This window comes from Scyliorhinus canicula, chromosome 7 (assembly GCF_902713615.1).
Source record: "Scyliorhinus canicula chromosome 7, sScyCan1.1, whole genome shotgun sequence".
NCBI classification, from domain to species: Eukaryota; Metazoa; Chordata; class Chondrichthyes; order Carcharhiniformes; family Scyliorhinidae; genus Scyliorhinus; species Scyliorhinus canicula.
Window position 1 is genome coordinate 36,479,914 of NC_052152.1, and position 26,887 is coordinate 36,506,800.

The following is a 26,887-nucleotide window of genomic DNA, read 5'->3' on the forward strand; positions in this document are numbered from 1 at the left end:
CCCCGGACCACACGCAGCCAGTGGGCGCTGCCATCTTCACCTCCCAGGGGCCGCGAGCGGCCAGTGGCGCCGCCATCTCCCCCCCCCCCCCAGTCTACGTGTGGCCCATGGGCGCCACCATCTTGTCCAGCCCCCGCAACGTGCGGCCCATGGGCGCCACCATTTTCTTCCCTGCAGGATCCTCAGGCGCCGCCATCTTGTCTTCCGCACGGGGTATGGACGGCGACAGCATTCCATGACCTGGGCCCCCCACGCTCTCCATCTGCCGACGCCAGCAACGACCGACCGCAGCTCGCCTCAGTGACGATCGACCAGTCACGTCCACACAACCTGGCCACCGTTTCAACCAGTATGAGAATCAACGGTCACGTGACCCTTTGCCTGCTGAACTCCAGGAGCAACGAAAGCTTCATCCACCCGGATACGGTAAGGCGCTGCTCCCTCGCGGTCCACCCCGCCAATCAAAGAATCGCCCTGGCCTCCGGATCCCATTCCGTCGCGATCCGGGGGTTCTGTACAGTTACTCTCACGGTCCACGGCGTGGAATTCAGCATCTTCTGCCTCTATGTCCTTCCTAATCTCTGCGCTGCACTACTACTAGGTCTGGACTTCCAGTGCAATCTCCAGAGCCTTACCCTCAAATTTGGCGGGCCCCTACCACCCCGCACTGTGTGTGGCCTCGTGACCCTAAAGGTCGACCCACCCTCCCTCTTTGCCAATCTAATTCCGGATTGCAAACCCGTTGCCACCAGGAGCAGACGGTACAGCACCCAGGACAAGACCTTCATCAGGTCTGAGGTACAGTGGTTGCTTCGGGTAGGCATCATCGAGGCCAGCAACAGACCCTGGAGAGCCCAAGTAGTAGTCGTTAAAACTGGGGAGAAACACAGAATGGTCGTGGACTGCAGCCAGACCATCAATCGGTACACGCAGCTCGACGCATACCCCCCTCCCACGCATATCTGATATGGTCAAACAGATTGCGCAGTACCGCGTCTTCTCAACGATTGACCTGAAATCCGCCCACCACCAGCTCCCCATTCGTAAATCGGACCATCCATACACTGCCTTCGAAGCGGACGGTCGTCTCTATCACTTCCTCAGTTTTCCCTTCGGCGTCACTAACGGGGTCTCGGACTTCCAAAGGCAGATGGACCGAATGGTCGATCGGTACAGTTTGCGGGCCACCTTCCCGTACCTGGACAATGTCACCATCTGCGGCCACGATCAGCAGGACCACAACGCCAACCGTGCCAAATTCCTCCACACCGCCACTCTCCCCAACCTCACCTACAACAAGGAGAAGTGCGTGTTCAGCACAACCCGCTTAGCCATCCTCGGCTATGTGGTCGAGAACGGACTTCTGGGGCTCGATCCCGATCGCATGCGCCCCCTCATGGAGCTTCCCCTCCCCCACTGCCCCAAGGCCCTCAAACGCTGCCTGGGGTTCTTCTCCTACTACGCCCAATGGGTCCCAAACTATGCGTCAAGGCCCGCCCACTCATTCAGTCCATCCATTTTCCTCTTACGGCCGAGGCACAACAGGCCTTCGCCCGTATCAGAGCTGATATAGCCAAGGCTGGGATGCACGCAGATGAGACATTGCCCTTTCAAGTAGAGAGCGATGCATTGGACGTCGCCCTAGCCGCCACCCTCAATCAGGCAGGCAGACCCGTGGCATTCTTTTCCCGCACCCTTCATGCCTCAGAAATTCGGCACTCAACTGTCGAAAAAGAGGCCCAAGCTATCGTTGAAGCTGTGTGGCATTGGAGGCATTACCTGGCCGGCAGGAGATTCACTCTCCTGACTGACCAACAGTCGGTAGCCTTTGTGATGATATGATCTGCATACTCGTCTGCCATTGGGCCAGAACGTCGGCTTACCATTGGCCCTGGTCGGTCATGTGCCTCTCGACCGATTGGCCGAGAGGCTGAGTTAACCACGCCTCTATCAACGAGGTATAAATGCTCAGAAGCCTGACAATCGTCCCTTTCCACTGTAGACGATCGACAGGCTGTGTTCTAGTTAATTAAAGCCTGACTTTGGTAAATCACTCGCCTCACGTGCAATCGATGGTGCATCAGCCTTCATGTTTAACAACACGCATTGGGGCAAGATCAAAAACGATAAATTCTTGTGGTGGAGAATCGAGCTTTCCAGCTAAAATTACGAGATTTTGTATCGCCCCGGCAAACTCAACGAGCCCCCATACGCCCTATCCCGAGGTACATGTGCCAGCGCACAAGTCGACCGATTCCGGGCCCTACACAACAGCCTTTGACACCCAGGGGTCGCACGATTGTACCATCTTGTCAAGGCTCACAATCTGCCCTACTCTGTCGAGGAAGTACGGACAGTCACCAGGGACTGACAGGTCTGCGCGGAGTGCAAACCGCACTTATACCGCCCGGACCGTGCACGCCTGGTGAAGGCCTCAGCATGGATTTCAGAGGGCCCTCCCCTCCACCGACCAAAACACGTATATTCTCAGTGTGGTCGATGAGTACACCAGATTCCCCTTCGCCATCCCCTTCCCCCGATATGATGTCTGCCACCGTCATGTTCAGCAAAAAGGCATCATATCCAAGGTCACCGAACCGACTGACTGGGTCAGCTCAATGGTGTGCGTAAAGAAGCCTTCGGGGGACCTGCGCATTTACATTGATCCCAAGGATCTCAATAAGGATATCATGCGGGAACACTATCCCATCCCGAAGCGGGAGGAACTCACGAGTGAGATGGCACATGCGCGCTTCTTCACCAAATTGGATGCATCACAGGGATTTTGGTGAATCCAGCTGGAAGAGTCCAGCAGAAGGCTCTGCACCTTCAACACGTCTTTTGGCAGATCCTGCTGCAATTGCATGCCATTTGGTATCATCCCGGCATCAGAGATATTCCATCGCATCACTGAGCAGATGATCAAAGGTATTGAAGGGGTTCGTGAGTATGTGGACAACATCATCATATGGTCCACGACCCCTGAAGGACATGTGTCCCGTCTCCAGAAGGTATTCTGCCGAGTACATGCCAAAGGCCTAAAGTTAAACAGGTCCAAATGTTGTTTTTGGCAACATCGATGCTCAAGTTCCTAGGCGACCAGATCTCACAGCATGGTGTGCGCCCAGACACAGACAAAATCAAGGCCATCGAGGCGATGAAGGTCCCCGAGGACAAAAAGGTCACTTCCTGGGTATGGTCAATTTTCTGGGCAAGTTCATTCCAAACACGCACCACGGCCCTACGCAAACTGGTGAAATTTCACGATTATGTCTACAGCCTGCCAACATTTACTATTGAGACGGATCATAAACCTCTGGTCCACATCATCCATAAGGACCTGAACGACATGATGCCTCAGTTGCAGAGAATCCTGCTTAAACTAAGGAGGTATAACTTCAACTTGGTGTACACACCTGGCAAGGAGCTCATCATCACCGATGCATTGTCCCGCTCCGTCACCTCGCCCAGTGAGCCGCTGGAGATCATCCAGCACATCGAATCGCAGGTGCAGCTGTGTGATAGCACTCTCCCGGCGACAGATGAGAAGGTAGTTCTCATCCGTGTTGAGACAGCCAAAGACCCCCTCTTGCAGCTCGTCATCCACAACCTCACCAATGGCTGGCAGAAAGGGCAATGCCCACAATTTTACAATGTGAAGGACAACCTGATGGTCATTGATGGTATCCCCCTCAAGCTGGACAGGATTGTCATTCCGCTCAGTCTCCAGAGCTTGGTGCTGCGCCAGATTCATGAGGGACACCTGGGCGTCGAGAAGTGCAGACGCAGAGCCCGGCAAGCGGTATACTGGCTCGGCATCAACCAGGTCATCACGAATATGGTCTTGAATTGTGCTACCTGTCAGTGGTTCCAGCCAGCGCAGAGCAAGGAGACGCTCCAGCAACATGACATAGTGACCTCTGCGTGGTCCAAGGTTGGCATCGACCTCTTTCATGCGAATGGTCACAACTACGTATTGATCATCGACTATTTCTCAAATTACCCTGAGGTGCTGAAGCTCCCGTTCGACAGGCCGCGCTCCGCTCTTATGTGGTACGTACGGCTGCTGGTTCCATCGTGCGAAGGTATCGACGGGCACTGCGCAAAGTTGCCTGCCCGCAACCACTTTCTCCTCCATTTCCATATGTTGAATTGCCACCTCCTGATACCTCGCACCACGAGGCCACCAGTCAGGCTTCCATCCCACCTGTCAAGGCGTCGTCGTCCTCTCTGCCACCTCTCCAGCGGTCGACCAGGATCAGACGCAAGCGTCAGAGACTGGACTTGTGAACATTTGTTTTGATTGCTCTGTTCTGTTGTCCTCCGTCAGTCATGTTAGACAGAGGCATTCACATGTAAATACATTCACATATGCCAACAAAACATAAAAAAGGGGAGGTGTCATGATATGCAAACATGCAGCTAATGAACACATCGAATAGGGCATGACCAATGAGCAGTCAGGACACTTGGGGTGGTATCTCACTATAAAAGGGATGAGGGACTCACACCCCGCGTCTTTCCTCAGACCAACATCTAGAGTGAGACATGGTGTATCCTCAGCATCACGCCCCAGCACGCGGCCTAGAGCAAGGCTAAAGCAGTTAGACCGAGTTACTACATTTAGATTAGCAGAGAGTCGAACTCATTGAGAACTGTCCTAAAAGTTCAATAAAACACACTGAACTCACTTCAAAGTCTGGACCATCTTTTACTCAAAACCGCATCAAGTGGCAGCTTGTGTTATTCCAAATTACATAACACAACAAACAGCACTGACTATATCTATGCAAATGGACTGCAACGGTTCAAGAAGTTAGCTCATCACCACCTTCTCAAGGGCAAATAGGGATAGGCAACAATGCTGGTCGAGCCAGCGGCTCCCAGATCCGGTGAACGAATAAACAAAAATGATTAATTGGCGAATGTTCATTTCTGAGTTCCACGGTGCTTAAACATTATTTAGAAGCAAGTCACTCAATATTTGCTCGCTTGACTTCAGAGCTGCATTAGGTCGTGAATGAAAAAAATATTTGAAACATATTACTGACCAATCATCCATGACTTTGCAGTAGGCCATGCGTGGATTTGGGGTATGGGGGATAAGTGGATCTAAGTGGATAAAGTGAGAAGTAAGAGTGCCAGAGGAGTGGGCAAGGAAGTACAACTGGAGAAAAAGAGAGAGAGCGAGAGAGGGTGGAGGATAGAGCAAGTTGGAGAGAGTGGAGAACAGGAAGAGGGAGCAAAAGCTGGAGGCAGCAAACATAAAAATGATATTTTGTAAAACATTAGAAAATACTTACAGTGAAATATTGCAATTTTATCCCCTTGCAGAACTGGGATCACATCTGAGGCAGAAGAGAATTCAGAAGTTTTGGTTGAGAGATTTGCATTTAACATAATTTACGATAATAAGGTTTTCTTTTAAAAAGAAGAAAAAGTATACACACACTTTGCAGCATCTGAGGCTTGATCTAACTGCTCTGGTGGGCTTTTGATTTGAAAGGTGGAAGGGCATTGCTTTTGCAGCACAAAATGTCTGTGCCCTCTAGTGGCCTGGAGGAGGAGCACCAATTATCTCATCAATACCAAGTGTGCCAGAGGAAAATTCATTTATAGCTTCATTATATAGCTTCATTTATTTGAAACACAGGTAGTGACGAAACAATCTGTAACTTTAAGCAGTGTTTCCGAGTAAGGAGCAGAAGTAGGCCATTCAGCCGCAAGTGCCTGCTCTGCCATTCTCTTATAATACTTTCAACAAAACAAGACTCAATTGTTTATAATCAAAGGAGGAACCGCCGTTCAAAGCACAAGTTTCCACAAGATGAAGTACAGTTCAAGTAAGAATATGATCACTTGTCCTTTTATAAATCTGTTCGCCCAGGTAACAATGTATATTCCACCTTTTTGTAGTAGTATATTTATTCTTTGTTGATGGGATTGAATGGTAGGGGCAGCACGGTAGCATGGTGGTTAGCATAAATGCTTCACAGCTCCAGGGTCCCAGGTTCGATTCCGGCTTGGGTCACTGTCTGTGTGGAGTCTGCACGTCCTCCCCGTGTGTGCGTGGGTTTCCTCCGGGTGCTCTGGTTTCCTCCCACAGTCCAAAGATGTGCGGGTTAGGTGGATTGGCCATGCTAAATTGCCCATAGTGTCCTAAAAAGTAAGGTTAAGGGGGGGGTGGGGTTGTTGGGATACGTGGGTTTGAGTAGGGTGATCATTGCTCGGCACAACATCGAGGGCCGAAGGGCCTGTTCTGTACTGTTCTATGTTCTATGATATTGTTGAAATGTACTGGATTGTTTCATTCAGTCTGATCAGCCACCTGTAGGTAATTTTAATCATAACATGATTAGAGGATATTGCTTCTCTGTCTTTCCCAAGCTGTTTAATGGCAAATATGTATTGATATTACCTGACCAATAGTGAATCTGGATTTGAGAAGTGCCTAATGCAAAGTCCAAAAGTGAATGGCATAGACTTTTCTATGCTGGTGTTGGTCAATCTTTGAGTTAATCCTCTAATTTTGTGTTCCTTGTATAATGTTCCTACAATCCTTTATTGTTTTATTTTAGTTTCTTGCAGGTCATTAATTTGTCATTTCATTTGCTTTGACTGTCCTTTGTAGCTTCAATACCATTTCTATCCTTCATTTGCTTTCATAAGCTCTATGGCCTACCAGTGGCAACATAAGGCATTGCACTACTATCTTGTTAAAAGCAAGTTACTGCGGATACTGGAATCTAAAACAAAAATAGAAATGCTGGACAATCTCAGCAGGTCTGCCAGTATCTGTGGAGAGAGAACGGCGCTAACGTTATGAGTCTGGATGACTCTTCCGCAAAGCTTTGACAATGAATCATCCAGACTTGTAACATTGGCTCCGTTTTCTCTCCACAGAGAAAGCACCAATAGTATCTGAGACTATGCAATCCTCTTCAAGAGTTGGTATCACTGAATTTGTGTCCCTCTTTTGATTTGGACGAGGCTAAAATTAACAGCCCAGCCATGCAGGCAAGCAATGTGCTTTAACTATTGCTGACCTGTATGGATCTTCCTCAACCTAGGCAAAAGTTAACCTGACGTTTTTGTAAACCAATGGATATATTGTAATCTTGGAGTTTATTTATCTAAATTTCACAATAGTTGAATGGGAAAATTTTATATCCAGGGGCTCATATTACAAAATCGGAATAGATATTCCATAATACAAAGGGAACACTATTAAGTTCAACTGGACGAACTCATTTGTAATAATGGTAACTTTTTTGAAATATAACATTATTTCTTTTAATGTACTCAGAGATTGATTTCCCGAAGTACATCTTTTAGTTATTTTTGGGAGGACTTTCACTAATTCCTTATTAAACGTGTGTTTGTGTTACACTTTGCCGACAACAGGGAAGCCAGAATTGTACTCAGAGATGTGATGACAGATTCAGGAAGACAACATTTACTGCACCTTAAAAAGCGAGACTGTAACACTGTCGAAAATACTGATACTTCACATGCAAAACATCACACATCAGCAAGTGAACTTAAAGATAATTATCATGTGGAAACCTAAACATCTCACCAAAGTAGTCAGTCCAACATTTTATTCAGCAGGTGGGTTCTTGAGCTATGCTTCAGCTAGCTGCTAAATGCACAAATGCATCAGTTTTGTTTCTCTTTTTGTGAAGGCTGCAAAGACTTCACCCTGTACACTCTTGCCAGTTTGCTCTGGATTATTCTTTGCTGATTCTTAAAATTCCAATATAGGTGAATTGCGTTTATCTTAAATGCACTTGGGGTTGGTGCATTTCCCTCTGAAAATCATGTCCAGGAGCTTAACATCTTCTGAAGCACAGGGTGATTTGATCTTTACCAGTTTTAAAACTGCATAAAATCAAGTTTTTTCCCCCAGCCATGTATTTTCATCAGCAAATCTTCGCTTTTCTCCCAGGTGGAAAAAAATCTTCTTGATTTTGTTTTGGAATTGAACAATTCCACCTTGCCTTAGCCTGACCAGTTCTCAATGTTGAGATGTGTTTATTTTGTTTGCTGGAATTTTTCCCAAGTGGTGGATACCTGTGCCACACTACGTATTCTGCATATCCTTGCAGATTTTGTTGAAGACTGTATTTTCTTTTGCCCGATGCATCTCCATCTAAATTCATATAATTAGTAATACCAGCAATCTGTATATAATCTTACTAGAATAATAATCTCATGCACTCCATTTCCTTCCACAAATTTCACTTTCTATTGTCAAGATTTTTGATCATGCTTTTTATGTCTTCATTGAACACTGGAAATACTTGTCTTCTTGTAATGGGAATTCCGAATCCAGGGAGATGCTTTTAATGGCATTGTTGTGAGCTGTGACCATTAGGTAGTGCAGCTCAAGATAATGCCCCTGAAAATCTACTGGCTTGGGGACTTCTGGTTGTGGTGATGCGGAGCTAAGCCGCACGTTCGGTAGCTCCCACTATTTTTGGTCTTTTGGGCTCTTTTAAGGGCCTGCGACGGTACTGGTTGGACTTTTCCCTGTGTGGGAACACTTCCTCTAAGATTCTCCGCTGGTGGATGACCTGGACCAGGAGCGGAGCGGTCAAAAAATCGGCTTTGGAGCAGAGAAAGGTGCGAGGCAGGAAAGGCCAGATGGCGGCGGGCAGGGAATCAGCAGCGTGGCAGCGGTGGGCACGGGGAGCAGCAGGAGCTGCTTCAGCGCTCCTTCAGAGAGCTGAAGGCGAGGATCCTGGGGCCGCTTGGGGCCTCCCTGGACAGGCTCATGGCGGCCTAGACGGCTCAGGGTGCGGAGATCCGAAAGCTACGGCAAAAGGCCTCGGAGAGAGAGGACAAACTCCTGGGCCTGGCAGTGAAGGTGGAGTCGCACGAGGCGCTCCACAAGAAGTGGTCAGCGAGGATGGAGGAGATGGAGAGCCGCGCCCGTCGGAAGAACTTGCGGATTCTGGGCCTCCCAGAGGGGCTAGAAGGTTCGGATTTGGGGGCCTATGTGACTATGATGCTGAACTCGCTAATGGGCGCAGGGTCGTTCCAGGGACCCTTGGAACTGGAGGGTGCCCATCGAGTGCTGCTGATGAAACCCAAGCCAAACGAGTCGCCTCGGGTGGTGCTGGTCCGTTTTCACCGTTTCGTCGACCGTGAGTGTGTGCTGAGATGGGCGAAGAAGGAGAGGAGCAGCAAGTGGGAGAATGCGGAGGTCAGGATCTACCAGGACTGGAGTGCAGAGGTGGCAAAGAGAAGGGCTGGTTTTAATTGGACCAAGGCAGTGCTCCACAAGAAGGGGGTCAAGTTTGGCCTGTTACAGCCGGCACGCCTCTGGGTCACTTAAAAAGACCGCCAGCTCTACTTTGACTCTCCGGTGGAGGCCTGGGCTTTCATCCAGGCAGAGAAGCTGGACTTGAACTGGGGGCTGGGGAACGGTGCACACAGCCCGGAGGCTTTGTCCTCCTTGGTATCCTTTCGCTTTTGTCGGTTCTGTTTGATGATGTCTTTTTGCTGTTCTTCTTTTTCGCTTTTTTGGGACTGTTGTTTGTTTGCTTGGGCGTTTTGTCACGTCTGGTTTTTTTTTCACTGGTTGGGGGTTTGGGAGGGGTTCGCAGTCCTGTTGGTCATGTGCCCGTCTTTTCCCGCATGTTGGGTCGGGGGGGGGGGGAGAGGGGGCTCGGGATGGAAGCACGGGCTTCTCTCCCGTGCTGGAGGAGCGGTGGGCGGGGCCGGCACTGGGGGGGGGGGGGGGGGGGGGGGGGGGTGCGTGGTGGTTGTGTTGCACTGGGGAGGGTCATTGGGGTGGCGGGAGCAGCAGGAGTCGGCTGACTTACGGAAGTACAATGGAGGGGGTTGCGCAGCTGGGGGGGGGCCTAGCTTTGGGGGGGGGGGGAATGGGGGGTACCGGGTTGCTGCTGGAATGGCCGAGAAGGAGCTGGAGCATGTAGAGGGGGTCGGGATGGGGGTCTGTCGCCGTGGGGAACGGGCTCAGTGGGGGGGCGCGGGCACGTGGCGGACTGAGGAAGGGTGGTGGCTGGTTGACGGGGGAGGGGGGCAGGTAGCCCCCTGATCACACCTGGAGTGTGGGGGGACTGAATGGGCCGGTCAAACGGGCCCGCGTGTTTGTGCGCCTGAAGGGGCTGGGGGCGGATGTGGCCATGCTTCGGGAGGCGCGCCTGAAGGTGGCGGATCAGGTTAGATTGGGGAGGGGGGTGTCGTTTGGGGCGTCGAATGCGGTGGCGGACAGCGGCAGGAGGTAGGTGATGGTAGGCGGCAGGCTGCAGGGGGAGTGGGTGGTGCTGGTCAAAGTATGTGCCCCGAATTGGGACAATGCGGGTTTTATGCGGCGCATTTTGGGCCGGATTCCGGATTTGGAGGCGGGGGGGCCTGATGGTGGTGGGGATTTCAGCACGGTGCTGGATCCGCCACGGGATCGATTCGGGTCCGGGACGGGTGGGAGGCCAGCAGCGGCTGGGGTGTTGGGGGGGGGGGGGGGGGGGGGGGGGGGGGGGGGAGATTTGTGGCCCAGATGGGAGGGGTGGATCCATGGGGATTTGTGAGGCCTAGGGCCAGGGAATTTTCATACTTCTCCCATGTGCATAAGGCCTATTCCTGGATTGATTTTTTCATTATGAGTAGGGCGCTGATTGCGAGGGTGGAGGATGCTGGGTATTCGGCGATAGCCATTTCTGGCCACGCCCCGCACTGGGTGGACCTCGAGCTGGGGGAGGAGAGAGACCTGCGCCCGCTTTGGCGCTTGGGGCTGCTGGCGGACAAGGAGGTGGGCGGGCGGGTTCGGGGATGTGTCGGGGGGTACCTGGAGGCCAATGACGGTGGGGAGGTCGGAGTGGGGGAGGTCGGAGTGGGGGCGGTCTGGGGGGTGCTGAGGGCGGTGGTTGGGGGGGGGAGATGATCTCCATTCGAGCCCACAGGGAGAGGAGAGAGCAGAGAGAGAGGGGGAGACTGGTGGGAGAGATGGTGTGGGTGGACAGGAGATACACGGAGGCTCCGGAGGAGGGATTGCTGAGGGAGCAGCGTAGTCTCCAGGCTGAGTTCGACTTGTTAACCACCAGAAAAGCGGAAGCTCAGTGGAGGAAGGCACAGGGAGCGGTGTATGAATATGGGGAGAAGGCGAGTAGGATGCTGGTGCACGAGCTCCGTAAGCGGGATGCGGCCAGGGAGATTGGTGAAGTTGGGGATAGGAGAGGAAGTGTGGTGTGCAGGGGAGTAGACATTGATGGGGTCTTCAGGGACTTTTTTGAGGAGCTGTGTCGGTCCAGGCCCCCGGTGGATGGGGGGGGGGGGGGGGGGCTGGGGGGCTTTTTGGACCGGCTGGGATTCCCGGGGGTGGAGGGGGGACAGGTGGAGGGACTGGGGATGCCGGTTGAGCTGGTCAAGGGGATGGGGAGCATGCAGTCGGGGAGGGCGCCGGGGCCGTATGGGTTCCTGGTCGAATTCTATAAGATGTGTGCAGGCCTGTTGGGCCCCCTGCTGGTTGGGACCTTCGGCGGGGCTGGGGAGGGAGGGTGGCACTGCCTCCGATGATGTCTCGGGCGCTGATTTCCTTGATCCTTAAGCGGGGCGGGGATCCCCTGCGGTGTGGGTCGTGCAGGCCAGTCTCACTCTTGAATGTGGGCGCCGGGCTGTTGGCGAGGATTTTGGCCGCGGGGGTGGAGGGCTGTGTGCCGCAGGTTGTCCACGGGGATCGGGCGGCGGGCGGGGTTCGTGGAGGGGAGGCAGCGAACACTAACATACGGAGGCTCATGAATGTTATAATGATGCTGGCGGTAGAAGGGGAGGCGGAAATAGTAGTGGCGTTGGACGTGGAGAAGGCCTTTGATAGGGTTGAGTGGGGGTACTTGTGGTGGGTGCTGGAGGGGTTCGGGTTTGGGAAGGGGTTTGTCAGGTGGGTGAGGCTGTTATGTGGGGCCTCGATGGCGAGCATGGCCACGAATAAGAGGAGGTCGGAGTATTTTCGACTATACCGAGGGACGAGGCAGGGGTGTCCCCTGTCCCCCCTACTTTATGCGCTGGCAACTGAACCCCTGGCCATGGCGCTGAGGGAGTTGAGGAACTGGAGGGGGCTGGTGCAGGGTGGGGAGGAGCACCAAGTGTCGCTCTATGCGGATGATCTATTGCTGCATGTGGCGGACCCGGTGGGGGGAGTGTCGGAGGTGATGAGGATTCTCCAGGAATTTGGGGATTTCTCGGGGTACAAGCTCGACTTGGGGGGGGAGCAGGCTGTTCGTTGTACACCCGGGGGACCAGGAGGGGGGGTTGGTAGGCTCCCACTAAAGAGGGCGGGATGGGAGCTTCGGGTGCTTGGGGGTCCGGGTGGCCAGGAGCTGGGGGGCCTTGCATAAGCTTGACCTCACAAGGCTGGTGGAGCAGATGGAGGAGCAGTTCAAGAGTTGGGACATGTTGCCGCTGTCTCTGGCGGGTGGGGTGCAATCAATCAAGATGACAGTGCTCCCGAGATTTCTGTTCCTGTTCCAGTGCCTCCCCGTCCTTGTCCCGAAGGCCTTTTTCAGGCGGGTTGACAGGACCATTGCGGGGTTTTGTGTATGCACACGGGACCCCGAGGGTGAGAAGGGTGTTCTTGGAGCGGGGCAGGGATGGGGGGGCTGGCACTGCCCAACCTCTGTGGGTATTATTGGGCTGCCAACGCAGCGATGGTGCGCAAGTGGGTAATGGATGGGGAGGGGGCAGCATGGAGGAGGATGGAGATGGCGTCCTGTGTGGGCACGAGCCTGGAGGCGCTGGTAAAGGCACCGTTGCTGCTCCCTCCAGCGAGGTATGCCGCGGGCCCGGTGGTGGCGGCTGCCCTCAGAATTTGGGGGCAATGGAGACGGCATGGCGGGGGGGGGGGGGGGGGGGGGGGGATGTGGGGGCCTCGACGGGGTCCCCGATATGGGGGAAACCACCGGTTTGTCCCGGGGAGAATTGAAGGCAGGTTCCTGAGTTGGCACAGGGCAGGTGTTAGGAGGTTGAGGGACCTGTTTGTATACGGGAAGTTTGCGAGCCTGGGTGAGCTGGAAGGGAAGTTTGGGCTCCCCCGGGGAACACCTTTAGGTACATGCAGGTAAGGGCGTTTGTCAGGCGGCAGGTGGCGGGGTTCCCCCTGCTGCCGCCGCGTGGGGTTCAGGACAGGGTGCTCTCGGGGGTGTGGGATGGAGAGGGGAGGATCTCGGCAACGTACCAAGTGATGCAGGAGGTAGACGAGGCCTCAGTGGAGAAGCTGAAGGGTAAATGGGAGGAGGAGCTGGGTGAGGAGATTGAGGAGGGGACGTGGGCGGACGCCCTAGGAAGGGTGAACTCCACCTCTTCTTGTGCGAGGCTTAGCCTCATACAGTTTAAGGTGCTGTATAGGGCTCACATGACCGGGACAAGGATGAGCCGGTTCTTTGGGAGCGAGGACACGTGTATTAGGTGCTCAGGGAGCCCAGCAAACCATGCCCATATGTTCTGGGCATGCCCAGCGCTGGGGGAATTTTGGAAGGGCGTAGCAAGGACGGTGTCGAGGATGGTAGGATCCAGGGTCAAACCGGGCTGGGGGCTCGCAATATTTGGTGTTGCAGAGGAGCCGGGAGTGCAGGAGGCGAAAGAGGCCGGCATTCTGGCCTTTGCGTCCCTAGTTGCCCGGCGGAGGAGGCTTCTTCAGTGGAAGGATGCAAGACCCCCAAGCGTGGAGGCCTGGATCAACGATATGGCAGGGTTTATTAAATTGGAGAGGGTGAAATTTGCCCTAAGTGGATCGGTGCTGGGGTTCTTCAGGAGGTGGCAGCCATTCCTAGATATCCTGGCAGAACGGTAGAAATAAAGCCGGCAGCAGCAGCAACCCGAGGGGGGGGGGGTCTCTTTGTTTTGGGCTGAAGGGACGTGTATATTTGTTAATTTATTTCGGGCGTTAATTTATTTCTTCTTTTTTGTATACCGGGGGGGGGGGGGTGTTGTTCTTTCTGTTCTTAGTATTTCCTGTTACTGATATTTTGTGAAAATTTGAATAAAAATTATTTGAAAAAAAAAATCTATTAGCTTAAATGTACAGATATTTCAGGTGTGTGAGAGGAAAAAAGTGCTATCGCACATGATGGCATAATGGGTGTTCATAGGACTGATCTGTATTGTTTGTGGCTATCTGAGACAGTCATCAAATACTTTGGATTCTTCTCTAACCAACAAGGATTCTTTTGCTCTCAAATCACAAAAGATGTGGGTGTGTCTATTTCCACATTTTTCATGCAGTGGTACACGTACTGTGCTGTTTCTTCTCAGGCAGTTCTATATGGCAACTTGGTAAAATGCCCTCTAACAGATAAACCTCTGATCTTGGGCTGAAGTTGCCCGAACATTAAATAATTGATCAGTGGTACAGTAGTCATGCTCCAGTTACTAATCAGCGTTGGAACTTACTGTTCTGAGGAGTACTGTTTGCCTTGGTGAGTAGCCCAGTTTTGGGTGTACTCCTTACCTCTGCTTTCGAGGTTGGAGCTAAATCCTGGCTCTTGTGAGAGTTCACAAGAACACAAAAAAATAAGAGCGAGAGTAAACCATATGGCCTGTCAAGCCTGCTCTGCCGTTTAGTACAATCATGGCTAATCTTGGGCTTCAACTTCACTTTCCTGCATGCTTCCCATATCCCTTGATCCCTGAAGAGACCAAAAATCTGTCTTAACCCAGCCTTAAATGTATACAATGATGGAGAATCCACAACCCTCTGGAGCACAGAATTCCAAATAATCACAACCCCATATCTACACTAAATGATCAGCTTCTTTTCCTGAGACTGTACCCCTGTCTTCTAATTCCTGGTACAGCGGAAACAATCTCTTAGCAAATGTCCCTTCAGAATGTTTCAATGAGCTAACCACTCAGATAATATAGGCCCAGTTTATTCAGCCTCTCACCAAAGGATAACCCCCTTATCTCAGGTGTCAAATGTATAATAATCTTTATTATCACAAGTAGGCTAACATTTGGGCAGCAGGGTAGCATGGTGGTTAGCATAAATGCTTCACAGCTCCAGGGTCCCAGGTTCGATTCCCGGCTGGGTCACTGTCTGTGTGGAGTCTGCACGTCCTCCCCCTGTGTGCGTGGGTTTCCTCCGGGTGCTCTGGTTTCCTCCCACAGTCCAAAGATGTGCGGGTTAGGTGGATTGGCCATGCTAAATTGCCCGTAGTGTCCTAATAAATGTAAGGTTAAGGGGGGGGGTTGTTGGGTTACGGGTAGAGGGTGGATACGTGGGTTTGAGTAGGGTGATCATGGCTCGGCACAACATTGAGGGCCGAAGGGCCTGTTCTGTGCTGTACTGTTCTATGTTCTATGTTCTATTAACACTGCAATGAAGTTACTGTGAAAAGCCCCTAGGCGCCACATTCTGGCGCCTGTTCGGGCACACGGACGGAGAATTCAGAATGTCCAAATTACCTAACAGCACGTCTGTCGGGACATGTGGAGGAAACCCATGCAGACACAGGGAGAACGTGCAGACTCCACACAGACAGTGACACAGCCGGCAATCGAACCTGGGACTCTGGCGCTGTGAAGCCACAGTGCTAACCACTGTGCTACAATGCTGCATGCTAGAGATCAAAAATAAAAGCAAGGTTCTAGTAAACCCAGCAGGTCTGGCAGCATCTATGGGGAGAGAAACAGAGTTAACATTTTGAGTCCCATATGATCCTTCTTTGGGACAGTAGTGGCATACAATGCTTATTTGACAGCCCGTGGATATCCTGTTTTAAGCTGTTAGTTCTGTTTAGCACGATAGAAGACCGATTGTATCTGCATTCAGAGAACAATGACTTGGCATATGTTTGCTTTTTCTTCAGGAGAAACACTGCCTTTTCATTAGCTTTTGCCAAGACAGAGATGAGACATGCGGCATACTTAAATGCCAGTCCAACACATCTCATTCTCTCCAAACCATTTGTCTTCAGGAGACTGTCCCAGATGTCTGGTAACTAGAAGAACAAGGCTTGCAGCCTCAAGGATGCGGTCGCACCCTGTTTCACCACGAGGCCCCTGAAGCCTTGATCAGAGGAGTGCGATACACTGGCATGTCCTGTGTAATGAACTCCAATTGGCTCAATGATAGCTCATTGAGGGGGCCCATATAAACACCTGTGTAGGCTTTGTGAATAGTCTTAAGTTGACTGGACTGCTAGCAGCACTGTTTGTAGCTGCTCCTGTAATATCGTTATTGTAAATAAATATTGGTGTGGTGACGGAACTCCTGCCTCCCGTGGATTACTACAGTGGCGACGAGGGTAAACTAAGAATTTTGTGGAGACCAGCTGCCGCACTCGGAGGGTAAGCCTTGCCATTTTAAAAATGCCGTTTTTTGGAAGGTTAGAGGCATTCGACCCGGCTATTGAGGACTGGTCCCAGTATGTGGAGAGAATGTGTTACTTCTTCCAGGCAAATGATATACTGACGGATGAAAGGAGACGGCTTATCATGCTGTCGGCGTGCGGACCCTCAGCTTTTGCCATTATACGTAGTCTGACTTATCCCGATGCGCCGGACATGAAAACTTTCCAAGAAGTAACGGAATTGGTGAAAGAGCACTACGACCCAAAACCACCCCTCATTTTGCGTAGGTACAGATTCTACACAGCGAAGCGGGAAGACAGGGAGTCAGTCACAAATTTCTTGACCCGCCTGAGAAGGCTGGCGGAAAAATGTGAGTTCGGCCCGACGCCAAGTGAAATGCTTCGGGACCGGTTAGTGTGTGGTATAAACGACCTCACAATACAGAAACGCCTGTTGGTGGAAACAGAGCTAGACAGCAGACAGGCGTTACAGCTCGCACTGTCCCTAGAAAAGGCAGCAAGTGGGGCGCTGGAACTACAGGGCATGCCAATGGAGGTAGATACCTGTGAGAGGGACTACCACAACGGGTCCTGCTACCAGATAACCGCCCTCAGGAAAAACCTGAGGAATAGAGGGAAAAAGGAAAACCCCAGAACTGCCCCCAAGTCTGCCAGGACTAACTGGAGACAGAGGGAAGTACCGGCTGAGGCTCCCCCAACAGAGAAGGACCGTTTCTGGCACCAGACAGAGTGGGGTAACAACAACAGAAACCCTAGAAGGAGGTGGCAAAAGAGGAATAGCAGGTGGGGACGCAGGGAAGTACACAACCTAGACGCCCCATCCTCCTCCGAAGAGGAACAATTATATAATATTGCAACGAAGAAAGCAGAACCCATTAGGATTACCCCACGGGTGAACAGGCGGCCGACAATAATGGAAATAGACACGGGTGTGGCCGTATCAGTAATGGGAGTGGCAGCATTAAGAAAATTCAAAGATGGACTCCAGCCATTAACCCTAACAAAGACATTGACGAAACTTAAAACCTACACGGGGGAACCCCTGGAAGTTCTAGCCACGACTCATGTACCCGTGGAATATGAGAAACAATTGCTTAGATTACCGTTGACTATAGTAGAGGGCTCCGGACTGAGCTTAATTGGACGGAACTGGCTGAAAGACCTAAAATTAGATTGGATGAAAATTTTCCAGAGTGGAAGCGGGCAGTTGAGTGGAGTACTCCAAAAATACCCGGAGGTCTTCCAGGAAGGTTTGGGGGAAATCATAGGCGCCAAAGCAACTTTGCACATGGACCCAGAAGCCCTTCCGAAATTTTGTAAGGCCAGGCCGGTACCTTTTGCATTAAGGAAAAAAGTAGATGACGAAATAGAAAGGTTACGGCGCGACGGCATTATCAGACCAGTACAATTTTCGGAATGGGCAGCGCCGGTGGTACCAATTTTGAAGTCAGGCGGCTCAATACGTCTCTGTGGAGATGTCAAACAGACAGTAAACAAATACACACTGCTGGACAAATACCCAATCCCGAAAATAGACGACCTATATGCCAAATTGGCAGGTGGGCTTTTGTTCATGAAACTGGACATGGGCCACACCTACCTGCAGTTAAAACTGGACAAGGGCTCCCAGAAGTTCGCTACGCTCAACACCCTGAAGGGCCTTTTTCGTTATACAAGGCTACCTTTCGGAGTGTCATCAGCCTGCGCTATATTCCAGCGTACGATGGAAATATTCTGCAGGGACTACCGCAGGTGGCGATTTATTTGGACGATGTCTTAATCACGGGTAGGACAAACAGGGAACACTTAAGGAACCTGGAGGAAGTGCTCAGGCATTTCGCAAAGGCAGGCGTACGGCTAAAAAGGGAAAAATGTGTTTTTCTGGCCCCACAAGTGACGTACCTGGGATATAAAGTAGACGAGTCAGGCTTACACCCATTAGAAGACCGAGTAAGGGCAATAAAAGAAGCCCCAGCTCTCACCACGGTCCAGGAGTTATGATCATTTCTAGGGTTGGTAACCTATTATGGAAAATTTATAGAAACTAGGGCGTCCATCCTAGAACCCCTCCACCAGCTACTAAAAAAGGGGCAAGAATGGAAATGGTCCACCCGCCAAAACCGAGCATTTAGGGACATTAAGGAACAGCTGTCATCCAAAAATGTCCTAGAGCATTATGACCCAAGGAAGGAGTTGGTGGTCACTTGTGATGCATCCCCCTATGGGGTAGAAGCCGTCTTAGCCCATAGAGGAAGGAATGGGGAAGAACGGCCAATAGCCTATGCTTCGAGGACCTTGGCGATGGCTGAGAGAAAGTACGCCCAAATCGAGAAGGAAGGACTGGCGGTGATATTCGCGGTAAAACATTTCACCAGTATCTGTACGGGTGGAAATTCACCATAGTGACGGACCATAAGCCGTTATTAGGGTTATTAAAAGAAGACAAGTCAATACCCCCGATTGCATCAGCTAGAATCCAACGCTGGGTGTTGCTACTGGCGGCGTATAGATACGTTCTGGAGCACAGACCGGGAACGCGAGTAGCAAATGCAGATGCTTTGAGCAGACTCCCCCTCCCGGACACTCCGCCGCAAATACCAAGTAGAGGAGACAGTAATGACTCTAAATTTTTTGGACACCCTACCAATAGACGCACAACATATTTGGTTGTGGACGCAAAAAGACCCAGTTTTAGCCAAGATGAAGCATTTACTGCTAACAGGGGAACTGGAAAGACCAGTGGAGCCCCAGATGCACCCATACTGGAGCAGAAGGGACCAAACAACCGTAGAAGACGGTATCCTATTATGGGGCGCCCGGGTAATCGTCCCAGCTCAGTGCCGTCAGGCAATCTTAACCGAGTTACATCACGGACACCCAAGAGTGTCTAAAATGAAGATGCTAGCTCGAAGCTACATTTGGTGGCCAGGTTTGGACACAGACATAGCAGCCTTGGTACGTCGGTGCCAGGAGTGCCAACAGGGGCAAAGAGTGCCACCAGCGGCGCCATTGCACCCGTGGGAATGGCCAGGCAGACCGTGGACCCGCCTGCATATTGACCACGCCGGCCCTTTCATGGGCTCAATGTTTTTGGTGATAGTGGATGCCCACTCCAAATGGTTGGACGTCCACAGGGTAAACACGGCAAGCACAGCATCGCCAATTGAAAAGCTCAGGGCCTCGTTTGAAACACATGGACTTCCGGCAGTATTGGTGTCGGATAACGGAACGGCATTCACAAGTGGGGAATTTGGAAAATTCCTGAAGGAAAAAGGAGTCCGTCACATCAAAACGGCCCCCTACCATCCAGCGACCAACGGCCTGGCAGAGAGAGCGGTCCAGACACTTAAAGCGGGACTCAAGAAGCAGCCGGCAGCGTCAATGGACACAAAGCTCTCCTGCTGGCTGTTTGATTACAGGACCACACCGCATTCCATAACGGGCATACCGCCAGCTGAACTCTTAATAGGAAGGAGGCTGCGAACGAGGCTGAGTCTCCTTTTCCCAAATTTAATGGGGAAAGTGGAGAAACAACAGGATTCCCAACGCAGGGGGCATGATAATAGTCGGCAGCAGAGACATTTCCAGGTGGGGGCACCGGTTTGGGTCAAGAATTATAGGAATGGACCAACGTGCATCAAAGGCGCGGTAGAGTCCCAAACAGGGCCCATATCCTATGAGGTTTCAATAGGAGGTAAGGTGCTGAAGAAACACCTAGACCAAATAAGGGCAGCGGAACCACACCTGGAGGCAGGCGAAGCAGGACCGCCTCAAGCTGGGATAGCCCAGACAGAAAGGATACCCACACCCCAGCCCCGAGCAATTTCTCCAGACCCCGTCATCCAGTCGTCAGAGTCGGAGATGGACACACTCGACGAGGCCGCCGCGACACCTCTCCCCGAGGAGGAGGAAGAACAACTTCCAAGGAGGTCGTCAAGGAAAAGACGGGCACCTATAAGGTACACCCCGCCCACTTCGGAGAACGACCCGGCGGACGACACAGAGGTGACAGACCCAGACATGAGGAGCAGGAAGAAGCTCAGAGGAATGCCAGCTGGCAGGAATTCCTCGGACCTTGGGGGGAAGCGGGGTGTAATGAACTCCAATTGGCTTTATTGGTTGGCCAATTGGAGTATGAGCTCCCTCAGGAGGGGGGGGGGGGGTGTAATGAACTCCAATTGGCTTTATTGGTTGGCCAATTGGAGTATGAGCTCCCTCAATGATAGCTCATTGAGGGGGCCCATATAATCACCTGTGTAGGCTTTGTGAGTAGTTTTAAGTTGACTGGGCTGCTAGCAGCACTGTTTGTAGCTGCTCCTGTAATATCGTTATTGTAAATAAATATTGGTGTGGTGACGGAACTCCTGCCTCCCGTGGATCACTACATCCTGTATCCCAGGGATGCCTCCAGGAAGCATACCAACCTCACCTGCCCCACCTGGAAGGCTGTTGCTGGGCAGGTCAGCACAGCTGGCAACCATGTCCGAAACGCTATCCAGTGCAGGAATAGGATGGATGATGTCATGCGCTTTGCCAGGGCAGATCACCCTTCAGCTCCCTCCAATATCAAACTCTCATCATATCATGCACTCAAATGGCTACTCTGTTCAGGGATCTCACACAATCATTAACGGGGGACACTTTTCAACACATTGTCTCATGGAGATTTTCACATCACCATCATCCTATCTATCATGTTACTCACACTCGATCGTCTGGCCCTTCTGGGGAGGACTCACCATACAAAGGGGGCATGCATCTCACACAGCCTCTGTTCCATTCCTACTCATCATATGCCTGTCTTTGTCTTCATACAGGCCAAGCTGGCATACAACATGCACGGAAGATCACAGACCGGGGGAAGGGATGGCCAACATCACTGCCTTCACTGTGGTCGAAGAGGCTGCAGCTGAGCTGTCTGGGGAGGGCAGGGATTTCTCCTGAAGGACAGGGGAGATTGGTCTCTCCCAGCAACTTAGTATGGATTACAGCCCAAAAGGGTTTCCTCCTTTCTAACAAAGTGGACTCTTGTTCATTCTTGTGGTACCAACAGGTAGGAGGGCAGTTCCAGACGTCACCCTTCAGCCCAGCAGTGCGCAACTCCCACAATGTCTTTGACCCCTGTCGATCAGATTCACTGTAACATTAAGGTTTTGAGCCAGTGCCATTACTGCTGTGCAACTAAAAGGTGGCTCTTCGCTTTTATTTCCAAACATAATCCGACGCTCCCTGTCTCAGTATCCATGCACCAGATGTACACCTTGAGCATTACAATGTGAAGGGAGTTTCCTCCTGTTGTTCTCCAGCCTCTTCCAATAATACTGGATCCTATCATTGATTTGGTGGACATGCCTACCTTGCTCCATGCACTCCCCTCCACCCAGCCTATCATCTGTGACATGCGCATGCCCCATCCATCTACAGGCCTGGTGCATGGTCACCCAGTGAGGTGAACAACCCCCTGACCCCCCTCCCTCCACTTTTATTATGTCTTTCCAATTTATCAGGCTGCAACAGCGATAACTCTGGGATCAACATTCGCAAGACAAAGCTCAAGAGTTTGGAAATTCACAGCACACAACTCCGGCGCGAGCCTCGTCATGTTCTCTCTATAGGGTAAACTTTTCAGTTCAAATTGTGAGTCTTGAAACTTATGTAACTGTTTAAATAAGCAACTAAAGTCTTAGTGAGTTAAACAAAAGCTGAATTAAATCAAAGCTGTTGACGGCAGGAAGGGGAAGCAACAAGGCTTTCATTGAGTGTCCATTGGCAGAGCAGGAGATGTTCCTTGGCAATACATCCCCTATGTTTTAAGATTTCGATTGCAGATCTGTTATAAGATTTAGAAGTACGTTCACGTCATTGAATTAAATTAAATATAATTTCTTTCTTGTTTCACACTTCACTGCAGCTCATATCAGAGTATTTTCATTACAAATGTTGGATATAAATCTATTTAAAACAAAACAAAATGTATCTAAACAATAGGCGGCACATGTATACTTTTTTCTTTCACCCCTCTGACCTGCAGGAAAATCTGGATCAGACTGAAGTGTTGTAAGCCTCCTCTTTAAACTGGCGCTAAGAATCTTCACAAAATATCTGGATTACATCAATTCCCAGTGAGTGTGGATTCACGACACAAACTGCTCTTACTCAGCGGTACCTAGCAAAAGTCGGCAGTCTCACTCGGTTGAGGCAGAAAACGATACTGGTGGACGTGATGGAAAATTCAAACTGCTGAAATTTTCTAAGACTATGTTTAAAAGGCATAGGAACATAGAAATTAGGAGCAGAAGTAGGCAATTCAGCCCTTCATGCCTGCTCCGCCACTCAATCAGATCATGGCTGATCACTTCCTGGTCTCACATCCACCTCCCTACCTGTTGTCCATATCCCTTCAACCCGGTTTTTAAAAAATCGGAAATAAATATTTTTAAAATTTAGAGTACCCAATTAATTTTTTCCAATTAAGAGGCAAACACGGGGAGAATGTGCAAACTCCACACAGACAGTGACCCAGAGCCAGGATGGAACCTGGGACATCAGCGCCATGACGCAGCTGTGCTAACCAACTGTGCCACCATGCTGCCCTATAAAATCGGAAATGTATCTATCTCTCTTCTTGAAAATATTTAATAACTCAGATTCCACCGTGCTACGGAACAAGCGAGTCCACAAATTCACCACTCTCTGCAAGAAGTAGTTCCTCCTCATCTCAGTTCTAAATCGACCGCCTCTCAATCTATGTCCGTGACCTCTCGTCCTCGATTTCCCCAAAGGGGCATCATTTGGTCTACGTTTACTTTATCAATTCCATTTCTTAATTTATAGTCCTCGATCAGATCTCCGATCATCCTTCTAAACTCCAGCGAGTATAAGCCAAAACTGTTTAATCTTGCTTCATATGTCAACCCTTTCACTCTGGTGAACCTCCTTTGAACTGCCTCCATTGCCACCACATCCTGCCTCAAATAAAGAGTCTAAAATTGGACAAAATACTCCAGATGTGGTCTCACCAACACCCAATACAATTGCAACACTTTCTCTACTTTTATACTTAAATCCTTTTGCAATAAACGCTAACATTTCATTTGCCTTTTAATTACATGCTGTACCTGCATACCGACTTTCTGCAATTCATGAACAAAGACACCCAGATCCCGCTGCCCAGATGCATCTTGAATCTGCTTTCCATTTAGATAATAATTTGCCGTTCTATTTTTTCAGTCAAAATGGATGATCTCACACTTATCTACGTTAAACTTCATCTGCCAAATTTTTGGCCCAATCTCTTGGCCTCCGTCTGTTAAATCTTTGTAAGAAGTCTTACAACACCAGGTTAAAGTCCAACAGGTTTGTTTCAAACACGAGCTTTCGGAGCACTGCTCCTTCCTCACCCAGGCTTCACCATAACTCGAGTGGGCCAGACCAATAACGACCTGCACATGACAGTTGAAACTTCATTATTTAAATGGACCATGCGAGAGTAGGAATAGATCCATTGTACAACTGTCAACAGAGATGGCTAATTGAGTGATGGGAGTCTGAACGAGGGGAGGCTGCCCCATACCTCTCTGATGCATCCTTGGACACGAGGCTGTGGGTTCTAGTGGTCCACAGAGATTCCCTCCTCAGAGGACAGTCTTACCCCGCACAGACCAAGGCATCTTGTACCAATTCCTCTCCTTCAGGCCCCTCCTCACCTGAGCAGCCAATAATGTCTCCCTCAACCTATGAGAGTCATAAAGTTCTACAGCACAAAAAGAGGCCCTTTGGCCCATTGTGTATGCGCTGGCCACCAACCACCTATCATAGACTCAATGGAAAATCCCATTGACGGTGATGGGACCAGAAGATTCCGCCTAAAACAATCACCTTGAAATCAGCAGAACTCACCAGCAAGGCTGTTTAATTTTTAGAAGAACAGTCAATTTTCTAGCTTGGTTACAAACAAGCTTTGGGTGAAGGTTTAATAATAAACCTACGTAGGCAAAATCGGAATGTCAAAACAATGTTCTGTGTACTGACTAAGTGAATAAGCAGTCTGTATCTGTGACTTGGGAGAGAGAGAGAGAGAGAGAGAGAGTGATTTTCAAATGCTCTCCCTATGTGCTGTGTCAGAGCTGCATCAGAGGAGGGTGCTCCTCCAATGGTTCTCTCTATGCTTGAATCATGAATAAATAGTGCTACCTGTGGTTAGTTGGAAGAAGTCCACCACAATACTGTAATCTCCCATCCATAAAGGAGTCCCCGTGCCATCTCAGCACATTCCTTTTGTCACACCCATATATCTCTTCTTTCTCTCCTTGCAGCAGACAACAAAGTACCAGAAAAGGGCAAAGAACTGGGGTGGGGGGTCCTCAAATCATCATGACCCTGACTGTTGTGGAGCACACACTGGAGATAGACAGAGTTTGGGATCATTGGCAATGGAGAGATCGGGGTCTGCCAGCTACCTGGTGACAGAATTAGATATCACACATCCATACGGCACACAACACTCATGCTGCTAAATTCAGCAGGTAATAAAATGTAAAATGCCGAATGACTGAGAAACCACTCAACTTGCCAATTCTAATTTATGGCTTCTGCACGTCCCTTAGTTGTTGATGATGGATGAGGACAAAGATTCCTCAAAGGAAGTTAAGAACTCTGAGGTATCAATGTCACATGACTCTGATACAACCTCCAATGGCTCAGATACACAGCTCAGGGGAATCTCCAAGGGTTGCCACGTGGTGAGCCACATACCACAAGTGAGCCACATACCACAGGTGGACAGGAGCAGATGCTGGAGATGGGAACAGCAGTGGAAAGACTCCTTCAGAAGATACAGAACCTGTCAACCTCTGTTTGAGCTGGACATAGCTGCTGAATGTTCAGGTCATCAATGAAGAATCTCAAACAACATAAAATGTGTCATGTTCAGTTAGCATTTCGAGAGGCACTGCACAAGCTGGTGAGAGATTGGGGAGTCCATCTCCCATGAGTGGCATGATATCTCAGACTTCTGAGCTAACATCCACCTACTGGAGAGAATGCCCACTCAAATGGAAAGCAAACGAGTGCATGCTGACCCTGACCTATGCCCTACGGAGACGCCAGATTAAACTGGAGGGAGGAAAGGCTAATTTTGGCCTTTCAGCACCTTTTCAAATGTAGCAAAAGGCTCTCCAATCTTGCTCAGCAGAGAACTGGGAGTGGGCCGTGAGAGGGAAATTGAAAGAGTTAATGAACCATGGTAGAGCTATATAAATAAACAAAAATAATCCTCCCTTTGTACCTGCCCGGACCTGTCGATGAGAGAGCTTTTAAGAGGGAATATCCTGTGAAATTGAATGTTTAACAATGCAGTTCAAAGCTTTTAACATTGTAGTCATACAACCCAGCTTCAATACTTTAAAGGGCAATGTAAAAATCACTTCAAAAGTTTCCACCACATTTTACCTTAATTTCACAGATCTTTGAACTTGGTATCGTCATGTGAGAGTACCTTTAAGAAATGGATGTTCATCAGTGATGTCAGAGTGTGGGTGGAGCTGGGCTGTCTGTCAGCTTTTTACTTTCTTTTTAGGCTGTTTGCTGCAGGGTGTGTTTTAGTTTTGTTTTCAGTGTTGGAGCTGAAGCCAGGCCAAGCAGGTTACTGCTGTTCTCTCTGCTATCAAAAGACTATCTCTTAATCATTTGGTGAATTCAGAATTATAAATGCTTTCAGTAGTGAATGTAAACCTGATGTGCTTCTGTTAAAAGGTGTTTCTTTTGTCTTCTGGATGTTGTTTGGGAAGTTATTAAGGATTACTTAGTGTTGTATTCTTCGGGGGTTGTATTTGAATTGATGTTTGCTAAGATGTTCACTGTATGTTTTAAAAAGGTTAACTTGAGTTCATAGAATAAATATTGTTTTGCTTTAAAAAATACTTTTTTATTTCTGCTGTACCACACCTGTAGAGTGGGCCGTGTGCTCCCCATACCACAATCTATTAAAAGTTGTGGGTCAGGTGAACTCCATGCTACACTTTAGGGATCTCTAAACCCATGCCCATAACAGTATACTGAGATTGTTTAAAGTGTTTCGGCGTACAGATGGGATTACTTCCACTTTAGTATCAGTTAGTATCTAAAAATTAAAGTTCTGTGAAAATAAAAGCGTTTAAAGGCTGCAGATGGGAAGAGCAATCAACAAACCCCAACCCAGGTAAGACACCGGACCAGAGTTCCTCACACGTCCCCCTGACCCTCACCTCCCATGAAAGGCCTCCCTCAGCACCCTGGAAGCATTAATAGGGAGGGTACTCATCACCTTGCCACCCCTCAGACTGCAAGATGCCAGGTTGGTGCTACCAAGGGGCTGGACCTGAAGTGGGGGAAAATGAGGGGTGGGGTGATCTGAATGAGAGTACCGAGGGGAACCCTTGCCAACGATCCAGGGGTGCTACAGCAGCATTCTGAGACTGGGAAGCCCCTTGAAAAGGTTGGCACTACCGTGCCCTGTCCCTGACCACCCGGGGGCTCCAATGGTCTCCAAGCCCTCCGGTATGGTTATCACATCTGGT

The 26,887-nt window shown here is 50.1% G+C and overlaps 1 protein-coding gene across 17 annotated transcripts in view; it reads right to left on the reverse strand.

The window, feature by feature from the left end:
• LOC119968866 (type 2 lactosamine alpha-2,3-sialyltransferase-like) overlaps positions 1-26,887 on the reverse strand; it is a 198,039-nt gene that overhangs the window by 88,088 nt on the left and 83,064 nt on the right. For 7 of the 17 annotated variants that reach the window (XM_038801779.1, XM_038801778.1, XM_038801780.1 and 4 more), the window contains one exon: positions 5,304-5,348. The exons of 9 other annotated variants lie outside the window; for them this stretch is intronic. Coding sequence is in view for 4 of the 8 variants with exons in the window: in XM_038801769.1 (XP_038657697.1) it covers positions 5,304-5,348 (45 nt within the window). In the remaining 4 variants the exon portion in view is untranslated. Of the gene's footprint in view, positions 1-5,303; positions 5,349-5,452; positions 5,478-26,887 lie in introns of those variants that run through there. One more of the 17 variants, XM_038801772.1, reaches the window with a different exon arrangement.